We start from the raw sequence: 21,101 nt of genomic DNA, 5'->3' as shown, positions 1-21,101 counted from the left end.
TTCAGTACTGCAGAATTTCCCTACAATATGTCATAGAAATACTCCAATCACTTTAATCATAAACCATGCTGCTGCTTCTTGCAGTGGTAAATTTATGCAAATTGGAGCATACAGTTTCATGAGTGCTTGTTGCAAGTAGAACAGAAATTTTATATCTATTGCTGAGATACGAAAATGATACAAGTCAAGTTGTTCAGCCTGATTTGTATGTGTCTTTTGAAGGTGTTTCTTAGCAAATGTTCTCCTGTTTATCTCTTTTCATTTATTAAAAGTATCCCACTTTGAAAAATACAAAAATAAAAATGTATGTACCACTGCTATTCAAATATAAATAAAGTTGTGCATGCCACCTGTGATAGCAGATGGCAACCGTTCACAGCTTCCTTTCTGTTGGACTTGCACTAAAAGCAACATTTGTTCTCATGTTTTTAATAATAACTAGATTCATTATTTTTTAAAAACTAAATACGTGTGCATTCAAGATGCTGTCTAAATGAAGATACAACTTTTAAAGTATATAAAGCTTGGGACCTAAAGTTAAAAAAATGCCATATTAAAACTACAAATGTGAATGTACTCTACAGAGAATCTTTGATACTGGCATGACACTGAAACTTTCTGTTGCCATCTAGTGGATGCTTTATGTATCACAATTCTGAATTTTCATTTAACTCTTGTCTAGAGGATCAAGAGTCAAGCATTTTCTCTCTAATAGGATTACATGAGAGAATTTTTAAATATTACTGTGATTTGGGTGCTTAGTTTTGTGGTGTTTTAAGATTAGACTGGGTTGCAATTTGTGATATAAGTTATTATTGGAAGTTTATTTTTCTTTATAGATATTAGAAATGCTTAATCCTACTCTATTTCTATATTCGATTAAAAAAAAATCTTACCCCAACCATAGCAGGATAAAAAAACTAAATTTAAATTTAAAAATGTAATTTGCAAGGTGCGAGCCTGCAGCAGAATTTTATTACTCTAGTACCCTACTTTAAATTGTTGATTTGATAATGTTGTATATGTTTGGTAATGACTGATTTAGAGACTTCGTCTCTCAAGTAATAGTGCAGCAGATACACAGCTGAAAGAGGAGGTAGCATCATGGCATCTTCAGTGAGGGGCCCTCAACTCTGTAACTCTGTTGCCACCTTTTTGGTCCAACAGGGCCTACATTTGTTGAATGCCATGATGGTCTATAAGGCCTGACTAACTTCCCAGATATCTCCTGGAGGGCAGGACAAGATTAAGTCATTGGCACTACAGTTTCATGTCTAGGGCTGCAGTTTCTGGAGTCTTGTGATGTTGGAATCTGAGCTTTCATTTAAAAAAAGTAGTTTCTTAGCCCTCAGAATGGCAGAGAAAAGCTTGAAAATGTGACATTAGTGTAACTGGTGTAGTAATATCTATCTGGCCGCGTCTACACTATAGGGACTAGAGCAGTATAGCTATGGCATCATGGTAATGCCGGCATAACCCTGTAGCATAGGTACAGCCTACACCTACGTAAAGGGTTTTTACATTGCTGTAGGAACACTTCCCGAGGGATGGCAGCTGAGTGGATGGAAGCATGCTTTCGTAAACCTCGCTGTGTCTACCCCAGCGGTGGAATTCATCATAGTTATTCTCATAAGTATGGATTTTTCAACCCCTGGAGCTCCATAGCTATGTTGTCCTAATCTTTAAGTGTAGACCAGGTCTGAATCTGCTGTCAGCGAGAAACAATAACTCTCAGAGGTGTAAATTCTTTTGTGCAACTCAGTGAGGTGTTAGCTACACCTGTAATTTGTGGGGGTCCCACCACTAATGCTACAATAGGGGACTCTTTTTGTGTAGCAGGAGGAAAAGAGTGCAATGGGCCCAGCTCACCTACCTAAGCTGATGCATCCCAGCTGCTGGGATATGTACAATGGGAACCCCCCCTCCCCCCCCCGGCTGCCACTCCCTACCTCTCCAATGTGTGAAGAAGGCTACTACTGCTATTCCTGGGGGAATAGCACTGTGTTTTGTGGGGAGGGAATCTTATTTATGGTGGATGAACAAATTATAGCGGATATTCAGTAGGCTGAAGGGGAATGGACTTATGGAGTTTCATGGGTATTTTTCTATGATAGTTTCTTTGTGATATAAAATAAACATAGTACATAAAGCATTGGCTAGGTGTTTGAAAAAGTAAGTAAAATGTCTAGTCCCTTCTAGTGAAACTTTTTCTTTTCACAGTGACCTGTCTGGGTCAATGTATGCCTATGGCAATGACCAGCTGAGCACATGTCAATAGAACACTGCGGAGGCAAGTGAGAAAAGGCAAAAAGAAACAGCATCAGTACATGGCCACAGAGGGGATGCCGTTAGGATTTAAGGAAAGGGGGAAAAACTCTTTTCTGGTGCAAGTCCTGGGAAATAAAAGCCTGATGTGAGTGGAGGCATAACGATGTCAGTCTGAGTCCAAATTCATGGAAATAATGTTACAAATGGAGGAGAGGCAAAGTAGTGTCAATGCAATTTAAAATGTGAGAAGAGAATTTCAGCACAGATAGAATACTTTGCATGCAAACGGCTGAAATACTTCTCTTACCACAGCTTTCTTGCTTGTAATCTAGACTTCTGTTTATGTGAACCATTCCTAACTAAAGTTTGGAAGGACACTTTCATCATGCAGTAATGTTGGCCACTGAGAGAGATTTATATATTTGTGCTAATCTGCCCCTTTTTGACTTTACTGTTTATTTTTACATGTTAATTTAAATGTGAAATATGTCACTATTTTACATTTCTACTCTTTGTTTTCTGAAACAATTTCTTGCTGCCTGTTCAATAATGGTTTTTCTGTGCAGACACTGTATAGAAATACTAATTTGGGAATATATTTTGTTTTTATATTTTGTTCTAATGAATATACTGTATATATAAAATACATGTCACACCATATGGAGTGGGAGGCAAGGAAAAGAGGGCATACAGAAAACAAATTCAAATAAAGATGAGAAGAAAACCACCTGGAAATCCCACACATTTGTAGAAGAGTTTGCCTGGTTCCCCTTCGGGCCCTATTATCCAAGTTACTACTCCAGGTTACTTCTCCTTTGACAACTCATTTTAATAATAAACAGGGTGAAACCCAGCCCCATTGAAGCCAGTAGCAAAAATTCCCTTTGACTTCAGTGTGGCCAGTATTTTGCCCTCTATTTACTACATGGAAAGCCTTAGAAATTAAACCAGGGGAAAATCTTATCTAAAATTATGAATTGTAAGAAGGGGCAATTGGAGAAGGAAGGGGGTAGAGAGCGTAAGGTTTTTTAAAAAAAATACATGCATGTTTTTATGTGTAGTGAGGTACAACTAAATTACTTACATAGTTACACAAATAAGCAAGCTTTCTTCCTAAACTCATGGCAGCCTGGTCTCTCTAAAGTATGCTCATATCTGATCCATGTCTTTGGCCTCTCCCTTTATCATCTTCCATCCACAATCATTGCAAAGGCCATCCTACCAATGTAACTCTTAGGTCTCTACTGCACATGTCCATAGCAGCGTAGCCTAGCCTCTCTCAACTTGTTTTCAATTGCAGCAACCCTCATTAAACCCTTCACAACCATTTCATTTCCTACGGTTTGACCATTTCAACATCTTCATTTCCTGGTGGAACATACTGGTTTGATTTCTTGTGACTGGCCAGATCTCTGTTCTGTATGTTAGATTGTGGTCAATAGCAGTTTTATACACTCAACCTTTATACTGGCATCTTTTTATCACAGTAAATTGGGGTCCATTGCCACCATTTGATCCAAAAGATTTAGTACAATACCAGGCATCAGTCAAGAGGGCCACATTATCAGCAACCATTGATCCTAGGTATTTACATTATTTCACTCTTCTAAGCTCTCTGCCTGTAATATTATTTTGATGGTCTGCCTCTGTCAGTTACCATAGCCTCAGTCTTACCAATGTTCAGTCTAAGTCAGGCCTGCTCAAAACTGTGTTGCCACTGTTCAGAGTTGGTTTACACAGTCTCACGATCTTCCTTACATATCAGTAGGTCATCATCAAACAACAAATTTCAAGGTAGCTCTTCATATAGTTTCACTTATCACCTCCAAGACACCCACAAATAAAAAAGGGCTCAATACTAACCCCATGTGCAGTACAACATTTACTAGAAATTCTCTGCTGTACCCTATTTGGTTTTGATTACAGTAGTCACACCATCACACACATCCTGGATAAGATGGACATATCCTTCTGGCACACACCTCTGTTGCAAACTCCACCAAAGTAATTCTTTTGGTACATGATTATATGCCTTCTCCAAGTCTACCAAGACCATGTCCAAGTGCTGTCTGTTTTCTCTGAACTTCTCTAAGAGGATTCAAATAGCAAACATGGCATCAATTATATTCCTTCCCAGCATAAGTCCTTACTAACACTTCCAAATTTCAACTGTTTCACTCAGGCACTTTTCAATAATCTCCCATATTTTTGTAGCATGGGATGTCAGCTTAATTATCACTCAGTTAACACACAGAATATTATTGCTTGTATTTTTAAAAATGGGCACCATAAAGCTTTTACCCCATTCATCCAGCATTTTCTCTCTTTTAAAAATATAATTGAATGGATTTGTAAAATACTTGATGCCTTCTGTTCCCAGTGACTTCAGCGCATCCACCGGTACTTCATCTGATGCAGATGCCTTTCCCCTTTTTCATTTTTCTTAGTGCCTCTGCAACCTTTTCTTCCTCTATGTAATCTATCACACCCCAGTTCTCAGTTCCTTCCTTAGGTTTACCTTATTGATCGCTCCAAATAATCGCCCCAAACTTTGATTCACCATTGTTTGCAATATACCATGTTCATTTCTAATATAAGTAAACTCATTCACATCCTTTTTCGTTTTCTCTCTTGCCTTAGAAAGTTTGTAGATGGCTTTTTCTCCCTCATATCCACCTAGTCAGTTATTTAGCTCTTCACAGGCCAAATTTTTAACTTTCACAACTTTTTTTTTTTTTTTTGCCTCCATACATTCCATCTTATCACTCACTGCTTACGCCCACTGGCCTGACATTTTTTAAAAGTTACCTTTTTCTTCTCAACAGATTATTTAACTTAGAGTCCACCTCCATGTCTCCCTTTGTTTTCTTTGAACATTGGTTTCATCACTCCTAGGACTTCATGTGCCATTTCCAGCAATATTGTTTTTAGTTTGTACCAGTTATCATTTTCAGATCCCTGTGTGTAATCAGGAAATCTACACATTACTTCCTGTTTTAAAGATTTTTTTCATTCCCATCTTTGTTTCCCCCACTTAGACCTTTCCGATGCCCAGAGATTCAGATGTTTCAGAATGCAGAATCCTCAGAAGTCCATAAGAAGAAGTCTGTGCTGATTCACAGTACTCTCATCGCGTATTACAGTTCTTCTGGTTAAAAAGAGATCAATGTGAGACACTGGCATAAGTCAGAGGAGAGAAAACCAGAGTGTGTTTGTAATCACCATGTTCAGTGCCAGACAAGTCTGTAGGACCCCTTGGGGTTTCTGGTTCTTGTGCTATGCCCTCACGGCCTGTTTCATATCCAGCCTGTTCTAGTGCATACATTTACCTCTGCTCTCAGGATTATCTTCTTGTTGAGTGATATGTTTCCAATAAGACACACCTCCTCATCAAAAAACTCCTCTTTTACCTTTTGATCCTCTTCTAACTGTGGTGCGCACCCACTGACTATATGGAGAGTTACCTCTTCCCAACTCCGTTTAATGCTTATCAGTTGGTCTGACTGTCTGATAACTTCTATCACATGTTTCTGGATGGTTCCATCCAGAAAAACTCCAGCACCATTTCAGGAAGTTGAACTCCCTGAATAGTAGATTTTGTCTGAAGTTTGACCTTCCCATTAAGTCTCTTGTACACATGCCACATTTACTCTCTTCCTCTTTAAGACCACACAAAGCTCCAAGCTTCTTCCAGTCAGCATTTCTACATTCCAGCTTGCATATTTCAGCTTACTCACTCCCTTTAACTTTAGCATCCCTTAACCAATTACAACAGCCAGGCAAGGCTGTTGCACTTTGCTTGCAGGGAATGCCCTAACTCTGAGGTACACTTGTCATGGACATCAGTGCTCATGAGCGTATCTAATGCACAAGCTTTACAGGTTGGCTGTCCAATGCTGACAACTTTGGAACTTTGAAATCAGAGTTTTCCTTGTAAATGAGCTGCCTACTGAGACTACTGGAGCCCACCTGCTCCAACAAGATTTATTTTAAGGTGGTCTTTATTCACCTTGACATCCTCGTCATAGGGCATTTTTCAGAGGTAGCCATGCCACCAGCTACCCCATCATGGCCTGATATTTATTTTCAACCAAATGTCATAATTCTGCATTTGTAACAACATAATTTGCTGTACTCTGTAAAATTCCTAGCAAATTTTTGTACACTGAATAATTAATACCATTTTTTTTAACATACCTCAGAGAGATTTTTGGTTTCTCCTTTGAAAACTTTCTTTGTTCTACATAGTCATTGTATACATGTAAAAAATGTTTTTAAAGATACTGAGCCATATTTTAGGCTCAGTAAGGGAATCACATTGGGGATTTCACTCCTTGGGCTAACAAAGGCTGTATTTCTGAGACTTCTTCCTTTCTCTGTGCCAAATTGCATCTTGTGTGGTACCAGCCTCTTTAAACCCAGACTTAAAAGTTGTTAAAAGGCATTGAAGTCTCATAAAAGGTTGTTCATCGTTCCCTTTAAGTGATCTTTGGGCGAGTGTAAAGATAATATAGAGGAAAATGTATGGACTAATGACAGGAGGAGTGTAAAATGGAGAGGTGGGTGGAAAAACAGTTTCCCCTCTGCATGCACATGCACTCAGATATGTTCAAATTCTGCAATTGATCATGAAATGGTTGTGAGGAGTTACTTGATAGGCTTAAGTTTTTTGGTTGAGGTGGAGCAGGGATTAGTCAGTCTGGATAATAAAGCAGTCACTGCAAAAATAGGTGAAAATATTCAGATAAATAATATTGATCAGTTTGCTTCCCTTTTTTGGTGGACATGGGTAATATAGCTGCTATGAGGTTCCTTCTTACAATTGAACTCAAATTTTTGGGTCAAGTTTTCTGTTTTATAAAGCATTTATGTATAATTTGGTATTTTATTTTTGTAAAAATCCTTTTTTTTTAAGGAACCTGTTTTCTAAAATGTGTGCTTGATCATTGCCTGCCAACATTCAGTTTACATTTAGTGATTAAGTATATACTTCACGTAATCGCCTTTTGAATACAGTGCTTTTTTCTGTTCAAGCTGGACCCTCACTTAAACTTTTCTCCCTTATACGATTTTTATGCATTGGCTACATATATAATAAAAATGAGAATCTTATTGCAACGGGGAATCTGTATAAATAACTTAGAGCTCTGTGTAGCCTTTATAATTATAGTCTCGAATTACAAAATAGGTCGTAGTTTAGTATATAGTTCAAGTGCACAAGACATACTGATATTTGTACATTTAAAATGGAACAGAAAAGAGAAATATATTAAAAATCCATTTTAGCTGATTGTGGAGTTAACATTTTTACTTTACTTTCCTATTTAGATTACTAATATTGGGAAACTGAAAGATTTTCTTCTGCAACACAGAAAGAATTACATTAATGCTTACAGGTAAGTCTGTATTGTGTTTAAATAGTCTCTATGTTTTAAAACTTGATTTTTCAAATGTATAAAACGATTCCACTAAAATTTCATGAGCACACTGACATGATTTAAAACAAAATATACAGTTTGCTGATCAATTTCATACCAGATCATATGCCATTCAGGATAAGCTAGATTTGTTGCCTACTACTAAGGCTATGTCTGCATAGCAGCTGGGAGATATACAGGCACTAGCTGCTCAAGCTAGTGCACTAAAAATAGCCGTGTGACCAGGACAGTGCAGGTAGCAACTCAGGCTAGCCACCTGAGTATAACATTGCCTGCGATCCTAGGTTTCTTCTCCGTCGGCTAGCTTGAGCCACTGCCTGTGCCATCCCTGCCGCACTGCTCTTTTAGTGCACCAGCTCCACAGAGCAAGTATGTGCACCTCTACTCGAGCTGGGAATTACGCCTCCCAGTTGTGCTGTAGACATGCCCGAAGTGATCGGTGGAAAGCCTGAGCAGATCGATGATGAATGGCATGGGATAAGGATTTTCAAACTCTGGGAAGTGAATTCCAGAACTTAGGGACCTCATTGAGAACACCATATTGGAATACCACTATCTCTGAATTTCTTTCCTTTCCTACATGGAAATTTTGAGGAGTCAATTCTGCATGCTTGAACTTACGGGGAGAATATATTTGGTTTTGTGACAGTAAAACCATCCTTACTTAAGTCAATGTAGGAAACATTTGACATTCTTGAATTTATTTGCTGCCTGAGGAGCAGGTGTCTTGTCTGTTTCAATCCTTTGTCTGTTTACAAGATTGGCGCTGGTATGAAAAGCTAAGGGGTGCTGTAGCATGCACACTTAGGCTATGTCTACACTGTGAGATAGGGGTGTGATTCCCAGCTGGCGTACACATAGTCACACTAGAGCTAGCGCAGGTTCAGGTGGTTTTGTACTTGGCATTGCTAAGTTGTGCCACTGTTGTCTGTGCTACCACAGCTACGCTACTATTTGTACTTGCTCGAGCTCTCATCGAGCTATGTCAGCCTGAACTGGGAATCAGACCTCTTGCTTGTAAGTTGACTGTAGCCTTACATCTACCATCCCAGCAAACTTAGCATTTTCTGTTTCTTGGTAGGTCACAGTCTAAGGCCTGAGGTTTTAATATTGACGCAACCTGAAATTTGGAGTTCTCAGTCCAAATAATCTGTAGGAAACATTTAAAAACAGGAAAATGTAATCTTTAGGGACGCTTTTTGATACCTGTCAACCTTAATAAGTGTATCGATATGTATTTACACACTGTGAACAACATTCCACTCCATGGAAAACTAGTGTGGAGAGTGTAGAGGAAAGGTCTCCTGTTTATCAACTCCATGACTATAAGCAAATGTTTGAAAGTTCAATTTAAAATACTTGATAATTAGTCATATTACTTTCTTTCTTCCTAAAATATGCCAATCCAGTGCCCTAGGGTCATAGCACACTCATTGTGAAGACTATAAACAGTTTGAACCAGTTACCTAAATTCTCCCAGAAGCCTCAAACTAGGACTTACTCCATCTCACTCCAACTCTATCTAATCATTCTTCTCTTCCTCCTTCCTGCCTCCAGTCCACCAAAAAGTCTGAGAGAGAAAATGAACCTTGCACTGTAACCTGAAAATCAATACATTCAGTCTTTGGCTAATTGACAAGGGAAGTATATTCAAGTGTGGAATACCCCAGATAGAAATTACCATGCCTCCAACCTACTCGCATTTTAAGATGATCTTCTGTGCTATGGTATCATATGGAGAAAAAGATAGCCTCTGAGGTTACCAGGGCCCTGCCAACAGCTTACATTTCACCTAAAAGTGAATTGGAAGCCCATGCAGATCATAGAACACAGATGTATCATGTGCTTCCTGCAAGAAACACCCTTTAACAAATGGGCCATCAAATTTTGCACGAGGTGACATTTCCAAATTGTCTTGGAGTGTAGCCCTGTGTAAAGGATCATGCTAGAATTCATTCCTGAGATGACAAAAGCAAATGTGGCAATGCCCATATCTGAAAAAGAAGCATACTGGTCAAGCATAAATAATAAAAACTACTTGTGGCTTCTGCTGCTATATAAACTTCCAGCATCAGCTGGAGAGCCATCAGGATTCCCCAACTGGAAACTTGAGTAAAAGAATGTGGGCAGTCTTCTCCAGCTGAGGGCATTGATACCACTCTGTAGTTTCTTTGGTGTTTTTTCCCAGCCTATCAGCATAACTGGGGTTTTGAGTTGCAGCCAGCCCTATCCGCTTCCTGATTCTGGCAGGACACTGGGTAAGCTAATCAGTTGCACTAGCCAAGCCAGATGAAATACAGATGTAGAACTTGTTTCAGAGTAGCAGCCGTGTTAGTCTGTATCTGCAAAAAGAAAAGGAGTGCTTGTGGCACCTTAGAGACTAACCAATTTATTTGAGCATAAGCTTTCGTGAGCTACAGCTCACTTCATCGGATGCAGTGATGAAGTGAGCTGTAGCTCACGAAAGCTTATGCTCAAATAAATTGGTTAGTCTCTAAGGTGCCACAAGCACTCCTTTTCTTTTTGCAGATGTAGAACTGAATGTCAACTGAATATTGAAGACCTTGAGTCCCAAATCATCTCTCTACCTTTCCTCCAAAGGCCTCACAGATGCATGGAAGTGACGACAAGATAGAACCCCTCCCATTAGAGAATGCTGGAAGTAGATGAGCAATCATCCGTGCTACCCTTTGGCTCCTCTCGGTAACAGATGAACAGAGCCACTCAATAACGACTCCTTCCAACCCTGTGAGGCTCTGTGGCTGTGTCAGCAATGCCATATGATCAGTGGTATCAAAAGGTGTTCCATGGTGAATTGACAAATTACTGAGTGCCCTTTTTTCCCCCCGATATTGGTAACAAATGTTGTGTGTGCCAAAAAAGGACACTAAGGGCTTGATTTTTCAGAAATGCTGAGCACGCTCAACTGTATTCAAGCCAACAGGAGCTGTGTGTGCTCTGGTCTTCTGAAAATCAAGCCCATCTGTACATATTGACATACGCCAAAGCCAGGCAAAGAGTAACTGTATCTCCAAAACAACAAACGAAACCAGCATAAAGAGGAGGGATAGCTCAGTGGTTTGAGCATTAGCCTGCTAAACCCACGGTTGTGAGTTCAATCCTTAAGGGGGCCATTTAGGGATCTGGAGCAAAAATTGGGGATTGGTCCTGCTTTGAGCAGGGGGTTGGACTAGATGACCTCCTGAGGTCCCTTCCAACCCTGATATTCTATTCTATGATCTATACTTGGTATAATAAACTCTTGTTTTTGTAATATTGGTTGGAATAGTTAATGAACAACACTAGGTGGTGCTGTAAATTTAATACAAAAAAGGCTGTCTTATTTTGTGAAAGCCACAATATGAATGGGTACAGTAGTGGAATTTCAGTAACTGCAATGAGGAAAAAAGATGTCAATAATAATTGGGTGTATATTAACTCTTAAATTATTTGAATATTCTGGATGCACTAACTTTTCATACTGTATTTGGCTTACCTGTCTTGAAAGGGAGATTAAAAGTGAATTGATGGATGGAGTGAAAAGTAGTCTAGTTTCACGTTGGATTTTAAAAATATTGCCGTGTGCTTTTTGGAAATGCTCTTTTGTAATCTCTTACAGCAGTAATTCTCAATGTTTCTCCACAGATGCTAGCACCAATAGCAATAGAGCCTGTATTTAAAGTGGAAACCTAAAATATGCAGTATTGTCAAATGTTTATAGTAGGTTGCTGAATTGTCATGAGCTCATTATTTTCATGAAAAATAATTTCCAATAGATCTCAGTTTCCCATGAATAGATGCCAAGGAGTAGAATAATCTGCTCTCATGACGTAAATGATAATATATCGCAGTGAAAGCATATAAAATTGTAAAAGATCTCGTGTTCTGTAACCCAAAAAATCCATCTGCTTTCCTTCCTAATTTATTGGTTTTGCTTCTCCTAACAGTCATATTCTTTTAGTAGTGTCTCTGTGGGTGCTTCACTTCAGGTGTATATGCGCTTCTTGAGCTCTTGATTGGAGAGTTTTCCGCCAGCAGTGCCCGTTGGCATGCTCTGCTGCCAGACTCTGAGTCTATATATAGATGTGGAAGCAAACTGCCTTCAGTTCCTTCTCAAGCACCTCAGGATGAGATGGAGCTCTAGCATGCCCACCTTGAGTGTGCCTCAGCTGTTTTGTATACTTATAGTTGTTGCTTGTTAAGTTTTGATAGCATACCTAGTTTTTAGCATACTTATAGTCAGTTAATAAGTGTTAGTAGCGAGAGGATAATTTTTTTTTTCCTTGGGGAGTCATGTCATTCTGGCATGGCATGTTTGGCTTGCCGGGGTTTAACCACTGTCTCGCCTGTTGAGAGGCTATACCTGTAAGCGATGGCCACTCTGAGTATATCTGTTGTCTGGGGGAGTCCCATGTCTCCCAGAAATGCAATGTCTGCCTAACTTTCAAGCTGAGGGCAAGGAAGAACAGGGAAACTAAGCTCAAATTGTTAATGATGGAATGCTCACTTTGACCAGCATCTGAGTCAGGTCAGACAGACAAACACACACACATGCACACACACCCCTTCTCCCCTCACCCCCACGTACATCTGTCTGTGGACAGATCCAGTGCCCCTTCCACTTTGATGCAGGCTTCCCTTAAGGAAGGTGGAGGCTTCTGAGCGGGCTCCCAAAAAATGGAGTACAGACTTTCATCTGGTCCGGTGCTGTCAGGCTCAGTCCTGTCATCGGCACCTACCCATTCAGCACTCGGTACCGAGCAAGCAATGGCGCCGGACTCCATGGGCACCTACATCAATATGCCTGTCAAAGTTATCATCAGCTTCAGCTACTGCTTCCTCAGCTACCACATTGGTACCGATTCCCTGCTTGGTACTGCAACAGTTTGGATACGTGAGGGACCTGTTCATAACAAGTGAGTTGGAATCCCCACTCCTCATGGGTACTGAGCATCTTTTGGTATTGAGACCTCGGTCTCCAGGCTGCTACCATCCCTGGGTACCACAGGACTCTCCACCCTTTTCTATGGGGATTCCTCCACTGGACAATGTTGAGGAAGGTGAATGGGATTCCCAGTCAGTCTCTTCTCTTTCAGTCCAGGATTCCCCAACTTATCCTGTCAGGAACATATCCTGTCATTGACAGTCACGGAGAAGATCATGACTCATTAAGAGCGATGGGACCAACCCTGCATATCACCCCTACTTCCAGGATGGATTCCCACAGTGCCCATACATTAAGGGGGCTGCTGCAATGGCCATACTAGGATCTCTAGGCTGCTTACCGACAGCAATTCTCCGGACCAGTGGCTCTCAACCTTTCCAGACTACTCTACCACTTTCAGGAGTCTGATTTGTTTTGTGTATCCCCAGATTTCACCTCACTAAAAACTACATGCTTACTAAATGAGACACAAAAATACAAAAGTGTCACAGCACACTACTACTGAAAAATTGCTACTTTCTAATTTTACCATATATTTATAATATAAATCAATTAGAATATAAATATTATATTTACATTTCAGTGTATAGTATGTAGAGCAATATAAACAAGTCATTGTATGAAATTTTAGTTTTTACTGACTTCACTAGTGCTTTTTATGTAGCCTTTTGTAAAACTAGGCAAATATCTAAATGAGTTGATGTACCCCTAGGAAGTCCTCTGCATATCCCTGGTTGAGAACCACTGCTCCACACCATTGGTACCATGTCAAACAGAGACTAGTGTTGTTCAATCCTGTCCTCTCCAACCAATCTCCCCACAGGAGGAGACATTTGAAGAGCAGGAGGCCAGGGCACATAAAGAGGCCACCCTCAAACACCCATCTCATTCTCTCCTCACCCAACTAGACAAAATGCTTATGCTTCCACCACCTTCCATGGCTGATGATTTTCAGCAATTTGAAGACCTCATAAAGAGGGTAGCTGATATGCTTCAAATTCCAGTTGAAGAAGTCAGGGATTCACAATACAGGCTGTTGGATATCCTACAGTCAGCAACAACATCCAGGGCGATGTTACCCATCAACGAGGTGCTCCTGGACCAGCTAAGACTGTGGCAAACATCTGCTATTATTCCACCAATGTGTAAAAGGGTGGATAAAAAGTATTACATTCCTTCTGAGGACTCCAAATTTCCATCCTCCACCATACTCCCTAGTAGGCCATTCAGGAAATGAGTGGGGCAGGCAACACTTCTCCAGGTCTACTCCACTTGACAAGAAACAAAAGAGACTGGATCTATTTGGATGGAAGTTCTATTCACCAGCAACCCTGCAGTTCAGTATTGCAAACTATTAGGCACTCATGGTCAGATACAGTTTCACAAACTATAAATAGATGGCCTTTATTGAACAACTGCCACAGAAAAGTAGGAAGCAAGTCCAGTCCATTATTTCAGAGGGCCAGTTATTAGCCAAGACCACTCTTCAAGCATCCTTAGGTGTTGTGGACGCTGCCACCAGGTCCATCTGCATGGGCTTCAGTACCTACGTTTTCAGAGCTCTGTGCTTTAATCCATGTTCTCAGATCTAATGATGCTCTGGGTACTGCAGTATTGTCTTCAGTTCTGAAGCTCCCTCCGCCTTCTGTGGAAACTGCTTGGAAGTCACCTGAAGTGGAGCACCCAAAGGGGCACTGCTCAAAGAAGACTAGGTTACTTACCTACTACCATCCAGTGCACCTTTTTGTAGTAACTGCAGATCTTCAAGATGTGTCTCCATGTGGGTGCTCCACTACCTCCCCTTCATTACCCTCTGCTTTGGACTGTTCTCTGTGGATATGTTCGGGTGGAGAAGTAGCCGAGGGCAGTTCCACATATATATTTCCCTATGTAGATTTGTATCTGGCACGAGGAGGCATAGGGCACATGTGCGACCTGAACAGGCACTGCTAGCGGAAAAATCTGCAATCAAGGGCTCGAGAGGTCCATGTGCACCTAAAGTGGAGCACCCATAGGGGGACAAACCTCAAAGAATTGCAGCTTCTGCACAAGATGTGTAACCTCATCTTCATAGGAGTATCTGTTTGCATCCTTTGCCTCCTGCTCTTTAGTATTTCATAGCTTCAGGTTCTCCACAGATATTTTTAAAATATGGTTTTGTGCAATTGTTCATTGTTTCTTTAGTACTGAGGTATGCTGCTGGGAGAGTGTGGTGAAGTTTCTGTTGTCCATGATGTACTTATCTGTGGATAAAGAGAGGATCATAGTCTCTAGGGCTATCTGTCTACCACTCTTAATGAATATTTCATTCAGTACCTTAAGAGGTTTTCTTTAATGACTTGAACAATTCAAATTATATCAATTTTAAAAATCAAATTTATTTTTCACTAATTATGCTGGGATTTTTGTTTGGCTAGTGAAATTTGACTGGTCTGTGGATCTCAGTATTTTTTCCTCATGTTCTAGCACAAAAGATCAGTGTAACGCAGTGCAGTTGACTTTAAAAATAATAAAAGGAGTACTTGTGGCACCTTAGAGACTAACCAATTTATTTGAGCATGAGCTTTCGTGAGCTACAGCTCACTTCATCGGATGCATGCTCAAATAATTGGTTAGTCTCTAAGGTGCCACAAGTACTCCTTTTCTTTTTGCGAATACAGACTAACACGGCTGTTACTCTGAAACCTTTAAAAATAATGTTTTCATTAGCACTAAAGTAATTAAATTTATTAGATTTTGTAAAACTTATTTAAAAAAATACCTTAGACCTTAACTACTTGACTATCCCCTTTTAAATTAGAAGAAAAAAAATCTAATCTTCATTAAGAAGTACAGGCTCCATTTATACATTAAAGTCAAAAACAAGGAGAAGGTGGGTGAGGTAGTATCTTTTATTGGACCAACTTCTGTTGGTGAAAGAGACAAGCTTTTGAACCATACTGAGCTCTTCTTCAGGTCTGAAAAAGGTACTATGAGCGACACAGCAACATGCAAGGTGGAACAGATTGTTTTGCATAACTTGTGCAGACTTATCTCCACTTCAGCAATGATCAACACTCCCTACAACGCACCATAGGTTCTGTACATTCCTATCACAACATATGGTGTACCTCATCCAGTGCACTAAGTGCCCCAGTAATAATTATCTGGGTGAAACCAAACAATTACTACTTTCTCTAATGAACTCACACAGGAAAATGATAAAAGACAAAAACACCTCATCACCTATGGGTAAGGCTACATTTATGTCACGGAGGTCATGGAGTCCGAGACTTCCAGAGACCTCCGTGACATTCTGTGCTTCAGCCCCAGGGCCTGTGGGATTCTGGAGCTGGCAGCCAGCGGGGCCTTGGCAGGGCTTCAGGGACAGACAACAGACTCCTGAGGGGGCCCTCTTCAGGGTTCCAGTGACAGGTGATAGCTTCTCCCTGCTGCCGTGGGTGGAGGGCCCCCCCCCACCGCTTCCAGCTTCCGCGGGCAGTGAGGGAATGCCACAGCTCCCAGCCCCCATGGTGGCAGTGGAAACCATGGAACCGCAGCAGCAAAAGTCACAGACAGGTCACGGCTTCCATTAATTTTTGTTTATTGCCCGTGACCTGTCCATGACTTTTACTAAAAATAACCATGACAAAATCTTAGCCTTACTTATGGGTGAACACTTTTCACAAAGTGGTAACCTCATCCTCAAAGGAAACCTGCACAACACGTTCAGAAGACAAGCCTGGGAGCTTAAATCCATTACTCTGCTAGACACTAAAAATGATGGACTGACCAGAGACCCTGAATTTATGGCTTATTACACAATCTGTAACCACTAATCCCTTCTTTTTGTCCTATGACTGCAGAGGAGTTAACATGCCCCTCTACCTTGAATGGTCCCTTGCAATATGTGCTGACTACTTATGCTGAACAATCTGTTTCACTTTGCGTTTTGCTGTGATGCTGGAAGTACCTTTCCCAGACCTGAAGAAGAGCTCTGTGTGGCTCGAAAGCTTCTCTCTCTCACCATCAGAAGTTGGTCCAATAAAAGAGATTACTTCATCTACCTTGTGTCTCTAATATCCTGGGACTGACATGGCTACAAATACACTGCAAACAGCAATCATTAGGCAAATAGATATACCTGTTGGCCCAGTATTTTCACTGCAAAGATGAGAGAAGAAACAGTTTATCAGTAATGTCCAGAGAGTTTCGTTTGATCGCCGCCTCTTGTAAGTCTTACGCTTTGTCTAGACTGGCAAGCGAAAGACAAAACTTCGGGCGTTTAGAGGTGTTAAAAAAACACCCCACCGAAAGACAAAAGTTTTGTCCCCGACAAGCACTGGTGTGAACAGCGTTTTATCAGCAGGAGTGTTGCTGACAGAACTAACACCACTCATTGGGGGTGGAAGTTTTTTGTCGGCAGGAGAGCTCTCTCCTGTTGACAAACAGCGGCTATACTGCACACCTTTTAGCAGCACGGCTGTAGCGGCACAGCCATGTTGCTAAAGGTGCATAGTGTAGAGATAGCCTTAGTTGTCACTCCGCTTTCCTTTTGATCTTTTTTTTTTTTTTTTTTAAACTACAGCCACTCTCTGGCTTTACCCTTGTGACACTGCATCCCATATTCTTCGTAGAGATATTGTTATGATATGAATATGGCACAATTAAGAGGTGTTCTATGCTAGATGGGTCATGTGAGGTATCCTTGGGAAGGTTATGGTTTACTGAATATGATTATCCTATTTGTGTGCATGTATCATTTCTGTATCTGAAGTTAGGAATATTGACTATGTAACAATTACAAGTGGGTTTACACCAGGGGAACGCCCACCAGACAGAATGCAATGGATGGGACATTAGGGAGAACAATTGGACTTTGAAGATGTTAATCTCCCACCTTCCTGAGAAGCTTCCTGGGATGCTGCTTTGACATAGCAGGGTCATGTGGTTATGTCACCTGGTACTGAACTCCATCTTGAACTACTAATACGGGGTGGGTATCAAACTGGGAAACAAAGGATTCCTGCCATATGTAAATTCTATAAGGCAGGGAAGTGAGTTAATCAAGATTCATTCTTCGCTGAAACCCCACCCAGGATGACTCCTGGAAAAATCTAAGAAACAAAGACAAAAGGGGTAGGGGGAGACTGAGCCTAGGCTGGAAAAGGTGTTTGGCCTGTGAAAGAAATATCTGGAGTTATAAGTTGCAAGAAAGAGCAAAACAACATTTAGGGTGAGAAATTACTACTAGTAACCAGTTTCCTTAGTGTATTAAGCTTAGTTTGCGTGTTTGTTTTTATTTGCTGGGTAATCTGCTTTGATCTGTTTGCTATCCCTTATAATCATTTAAAGTCTGTCTTTTGTAGTTAATAAACTTCTTTTTGTTTTCTCTAAACCAGTTTGTAAAATTCATAACGGGGGGGCAAAAAGCTGTGCATATCTTCCTCCACATTGAGGGAGGAGGTTAATGTTAATTAGCTCACGCTATACAGTTCTCTGTGCAGTGCAAGACAATACAATTTGGGGTTTATGTCTGTGTTCCCTGTAAGCTGTGCAGTTGGGTGGCCACCCAGGAGAGATTCAAGTGCCGCGCAGTTGATTAGCAGAGCCACGCACATCCAGCTGGCAGCATGTATTCAGGTGCTCCTCTCCCCTGCTGCTTTGCAGCCATGTTGCTCCTGCAGCTGCTCCTGGGACCCTCCTGCTGGCTGTGCAGAGCAGGGGGAGGAGGGTGCTGATGTCAGGGTGTCCCCCCTCCCCCAGCTGCTGTACCCCATCTCCACAGAGCAGGGTAGAGGGGACAGGGCCCAGGACTTGCAGCAGCTCTGAAGTCTGAACAGGCCTTCGGGTGAGTGAGTGCCTTAAAAAGAAAGTGCATGGTCTCTCAGAGCCTTCCCCAGCAGCCAGCATGCACAATTTCTCTGTGTGTGTGTGTGTGTGTCTCGTGCACACACGCGCACTCTGTCTCTTCCCCTCCCCCTGCCCATGTACCCCATCTCCACAGAGTTGGGGAGGGGGACATGGTTCAGGAGGAGAGCTTTCAGTTAGTTTTTTGACTGATCTGTGCATTTCATAATTTTTATTTCTGTCTTACACTTAATTTAATTCTTCGAGTAGTGAGTTCTAAAATGCCTAACTTGTCCTGGCTGCAGTAATTATCCCTATTGGTAACTTTTTAAAAATATATATATTATGTCTAGGTTTTTTGTTTCTACTGGTGGTGCACATCTGCACATTACCTTGGTGCACATAACAAAATTTATTCCGCACGTGGGTGGAAAAAATTAGAGGGAATCTTGGTTTACACTCCAGAGGGGTGTGCACTTGAGTGCTGGGCAGTTCCTTAGCTGAAAGACTTCCCATGAAGTCCTGATTTAAGTGTCTTTGTCTTTCTGCAGCTGAGTGTGTCCCTACCTGTGTGTGTGCTAGAGGCGGCTTGAGGGCCTGGCTCTGCAGGGCAGGGTGAGGGAGCCCCGTCGGGTGGAACAGTGGTACCCCAGTATATCAGGTGGCACCCCAGAGTGGGGGTTAACCCGTCACAATCCTCCTTTTGGGGAGGGTAAAATTTGGCAGTTAGTTATGGCCTTAAATAAATTAGCTAATATTTGAGAGGTGCTATCAAGCTGTTTTGAAGTATTGTTTAATAATAGTATTTTAAGTGCTTGTTAATATCTGGTTTGTCATTGTCTCAACAATTTGCTCATTAATAATTTGTTTCCTGGTTGGATATTAAATTTCTGACTGATGTTCAGAGAACATGTTCTGTTAGATGTAGTTACTTGCGGCATTGCATATATTTTAATGAAAGTAAAAAAATGAACAGAGTCAAAGACTTTCCTAAAGCAGAGTTTATTCGAATTGTAAACACATTTATTTTTAAAGCTTATTGATAGTTACAAAGAGTGTTTACACCCATGATCAATACAGAAAATATCAGAAGGTTAAATATTGATTCCTGTCACATGTCAGAAAACCACCATGGTTAAACTGACATTTATAGATTCTTTCCTGTACACTGGAATTCAATTAATTAGCTGTTATAATATATGTCACTGGTGAGCAACACTAAATAATCTTTCCCTGACTTCATACAGACTTTAGGCCTGAATCTCCTCTCACACCAGTCTTAAGCTGTTTGATTTGCAGAGCTTCTGGGAGTTAGGGTGACCAGATGTTCTGATTTTATAGGGACAGTCCCGATATTCAGGGCTTTGTATTATATAGGCGCCTATTACACTCCAGTGCATCATGGGTTTTTCACACTTGCTATCTGGTCACCCTAATTGGGGGATTCTTGGGCTCTGAATATGCTCTATATTCTGTAGGGCTGTGCTATATCTTTTGTTGCTTCTGCAGATATCTAGATAGGGGAGACCCAACAGGGCTTTTTTTTCATCTTTGCTTGTCAGGGATGCAGCTCAGTCATAGTTTCCATGTCTTTGTCACCTCCAGTGGATTACCACTATGCACTCTGGCCATCTGTCCTTCCCTCCCTTCATCTCACAGTTTGTCCTGCATCCGTCACTTTACCTTTCTACCTATATGGCTCTTATCATCATGGTATCAGGTTCTTGTAAATCACTCAGATTAGTGCAGAATGAGGTTGCTTGCTTGCTTGCTTGCTTGCTTAATTAGTGTTTTGTGCAGAGAGCATACACACCTGTGCTCTAGATACCGTACTGGCTTCCAATTGTTCTTCAAGGTGTTTTGTTTTCAGTTATGCAGCCCTTTGTGGTTTAGATCCTGGATATTTTAGAGACCAGCTCTCTCTCTCTCTCTCTCTCAATGGTGGAAAGAGACATTTGAGATTAAATGAGTGCTTGATCTTATAGTTTCTAGGTTTGGGCCATGGAGCAGGTCAAACTCAATGAAACATCTACAACTGTGGAATTTGTTTCCTTCCTTGGATTGATAGAGCACCAGTCCTTTGCAGCAGGGAGGCAAGTTTATGTAGTTATTCAGGCTTTCTCAGGGTGTGTTGAGTGAGGAGGATATTGTTTTAGAGTTGGTGTGGGCTTGGCAGTGCTTAATGTTACCTCATTATGAATTATACTGATTCTTAGATATTTGTACATCTAATATAGCCTGGGTATACAGACAAGCAATATAAATTGGAAAAAAAGAAAATAAGCTTTGTTCCGTTTGTTTTTCATTTTTTTATTTACCAGAGACTTATATTTCATTTATGAACCTAACAGTATTTGAAAACAAACACCAAATCAGTTAACTATTTGTGAACTCAATAAAGCATGCTCCCTTTATACAGCTGAGAGCGCTCAGGTGATGTTAACCAGTAATAGAAAATAAAATAGTTAATTTAGAGACTGAAAATAAATCTTTCTCTGGCTCCTGCACATTGCCATACATTTTTTTGGTGCTGATTAAATCACATTATCACAGCACAGAAAGAAGTATAAGTTTGCTGAATTCATGTACTTAAATTTGCAGGTCATCTGGGTCTATTTCAA

The 21,101-nt window shown here is 40.8% G+C and overlaps 1 protein-coding gene across 6 annotated transcripts in view; it reads left to right on the top strand.

Annotated features, from left to right (window-relative positions):
* Nucleotides 1–21,101, top strand: part of STX18 (syntaxin 18) — a 118,397-nt gene that overhangs the window by 47,079 nt on the left and 50,217 nt on the right. For 5 of the 6 annotated variants that reach the window (XM_073342518.1, XM_073342517.1, XM_073342516.1 and 2 more), the window contains one exon: nucleotides 7,597–7,664. The exons of the other annotated variant lie outside the window; for it this stretch is intronic. In XM_073342518.1, coding sequence (XP_073198619.1) covers nucleotides 7,597–7,664 — 68 coding nt within the window. Of the gene's footprint in view, nucleotides 1–7,596; nucleotides 7,665–21,101 lie in introns of those variants that run through there. 6 annotated transcript variants of the gene reach the window in all.

Source organism: Lepidochelys kempii, chromosome 4 (assembly GCF_965140265.1).
Source record: "Lepidochelys kempii isolate rLepKem1 chromosome 4, rLepKem1.hap2, whole genome shotgun sequence".
In the NCBI taxonomy this organism is placed as follows: Eukaryota; Metazoa; Chordata; order Testudines; family Cheloniidae; genus Lepidochelys; species Lepidochelys kempii.
Note: the sequence above shows the minus strand (reverse complement) of the source record. Positions and strands in the feature narration are given on the sequence as shown.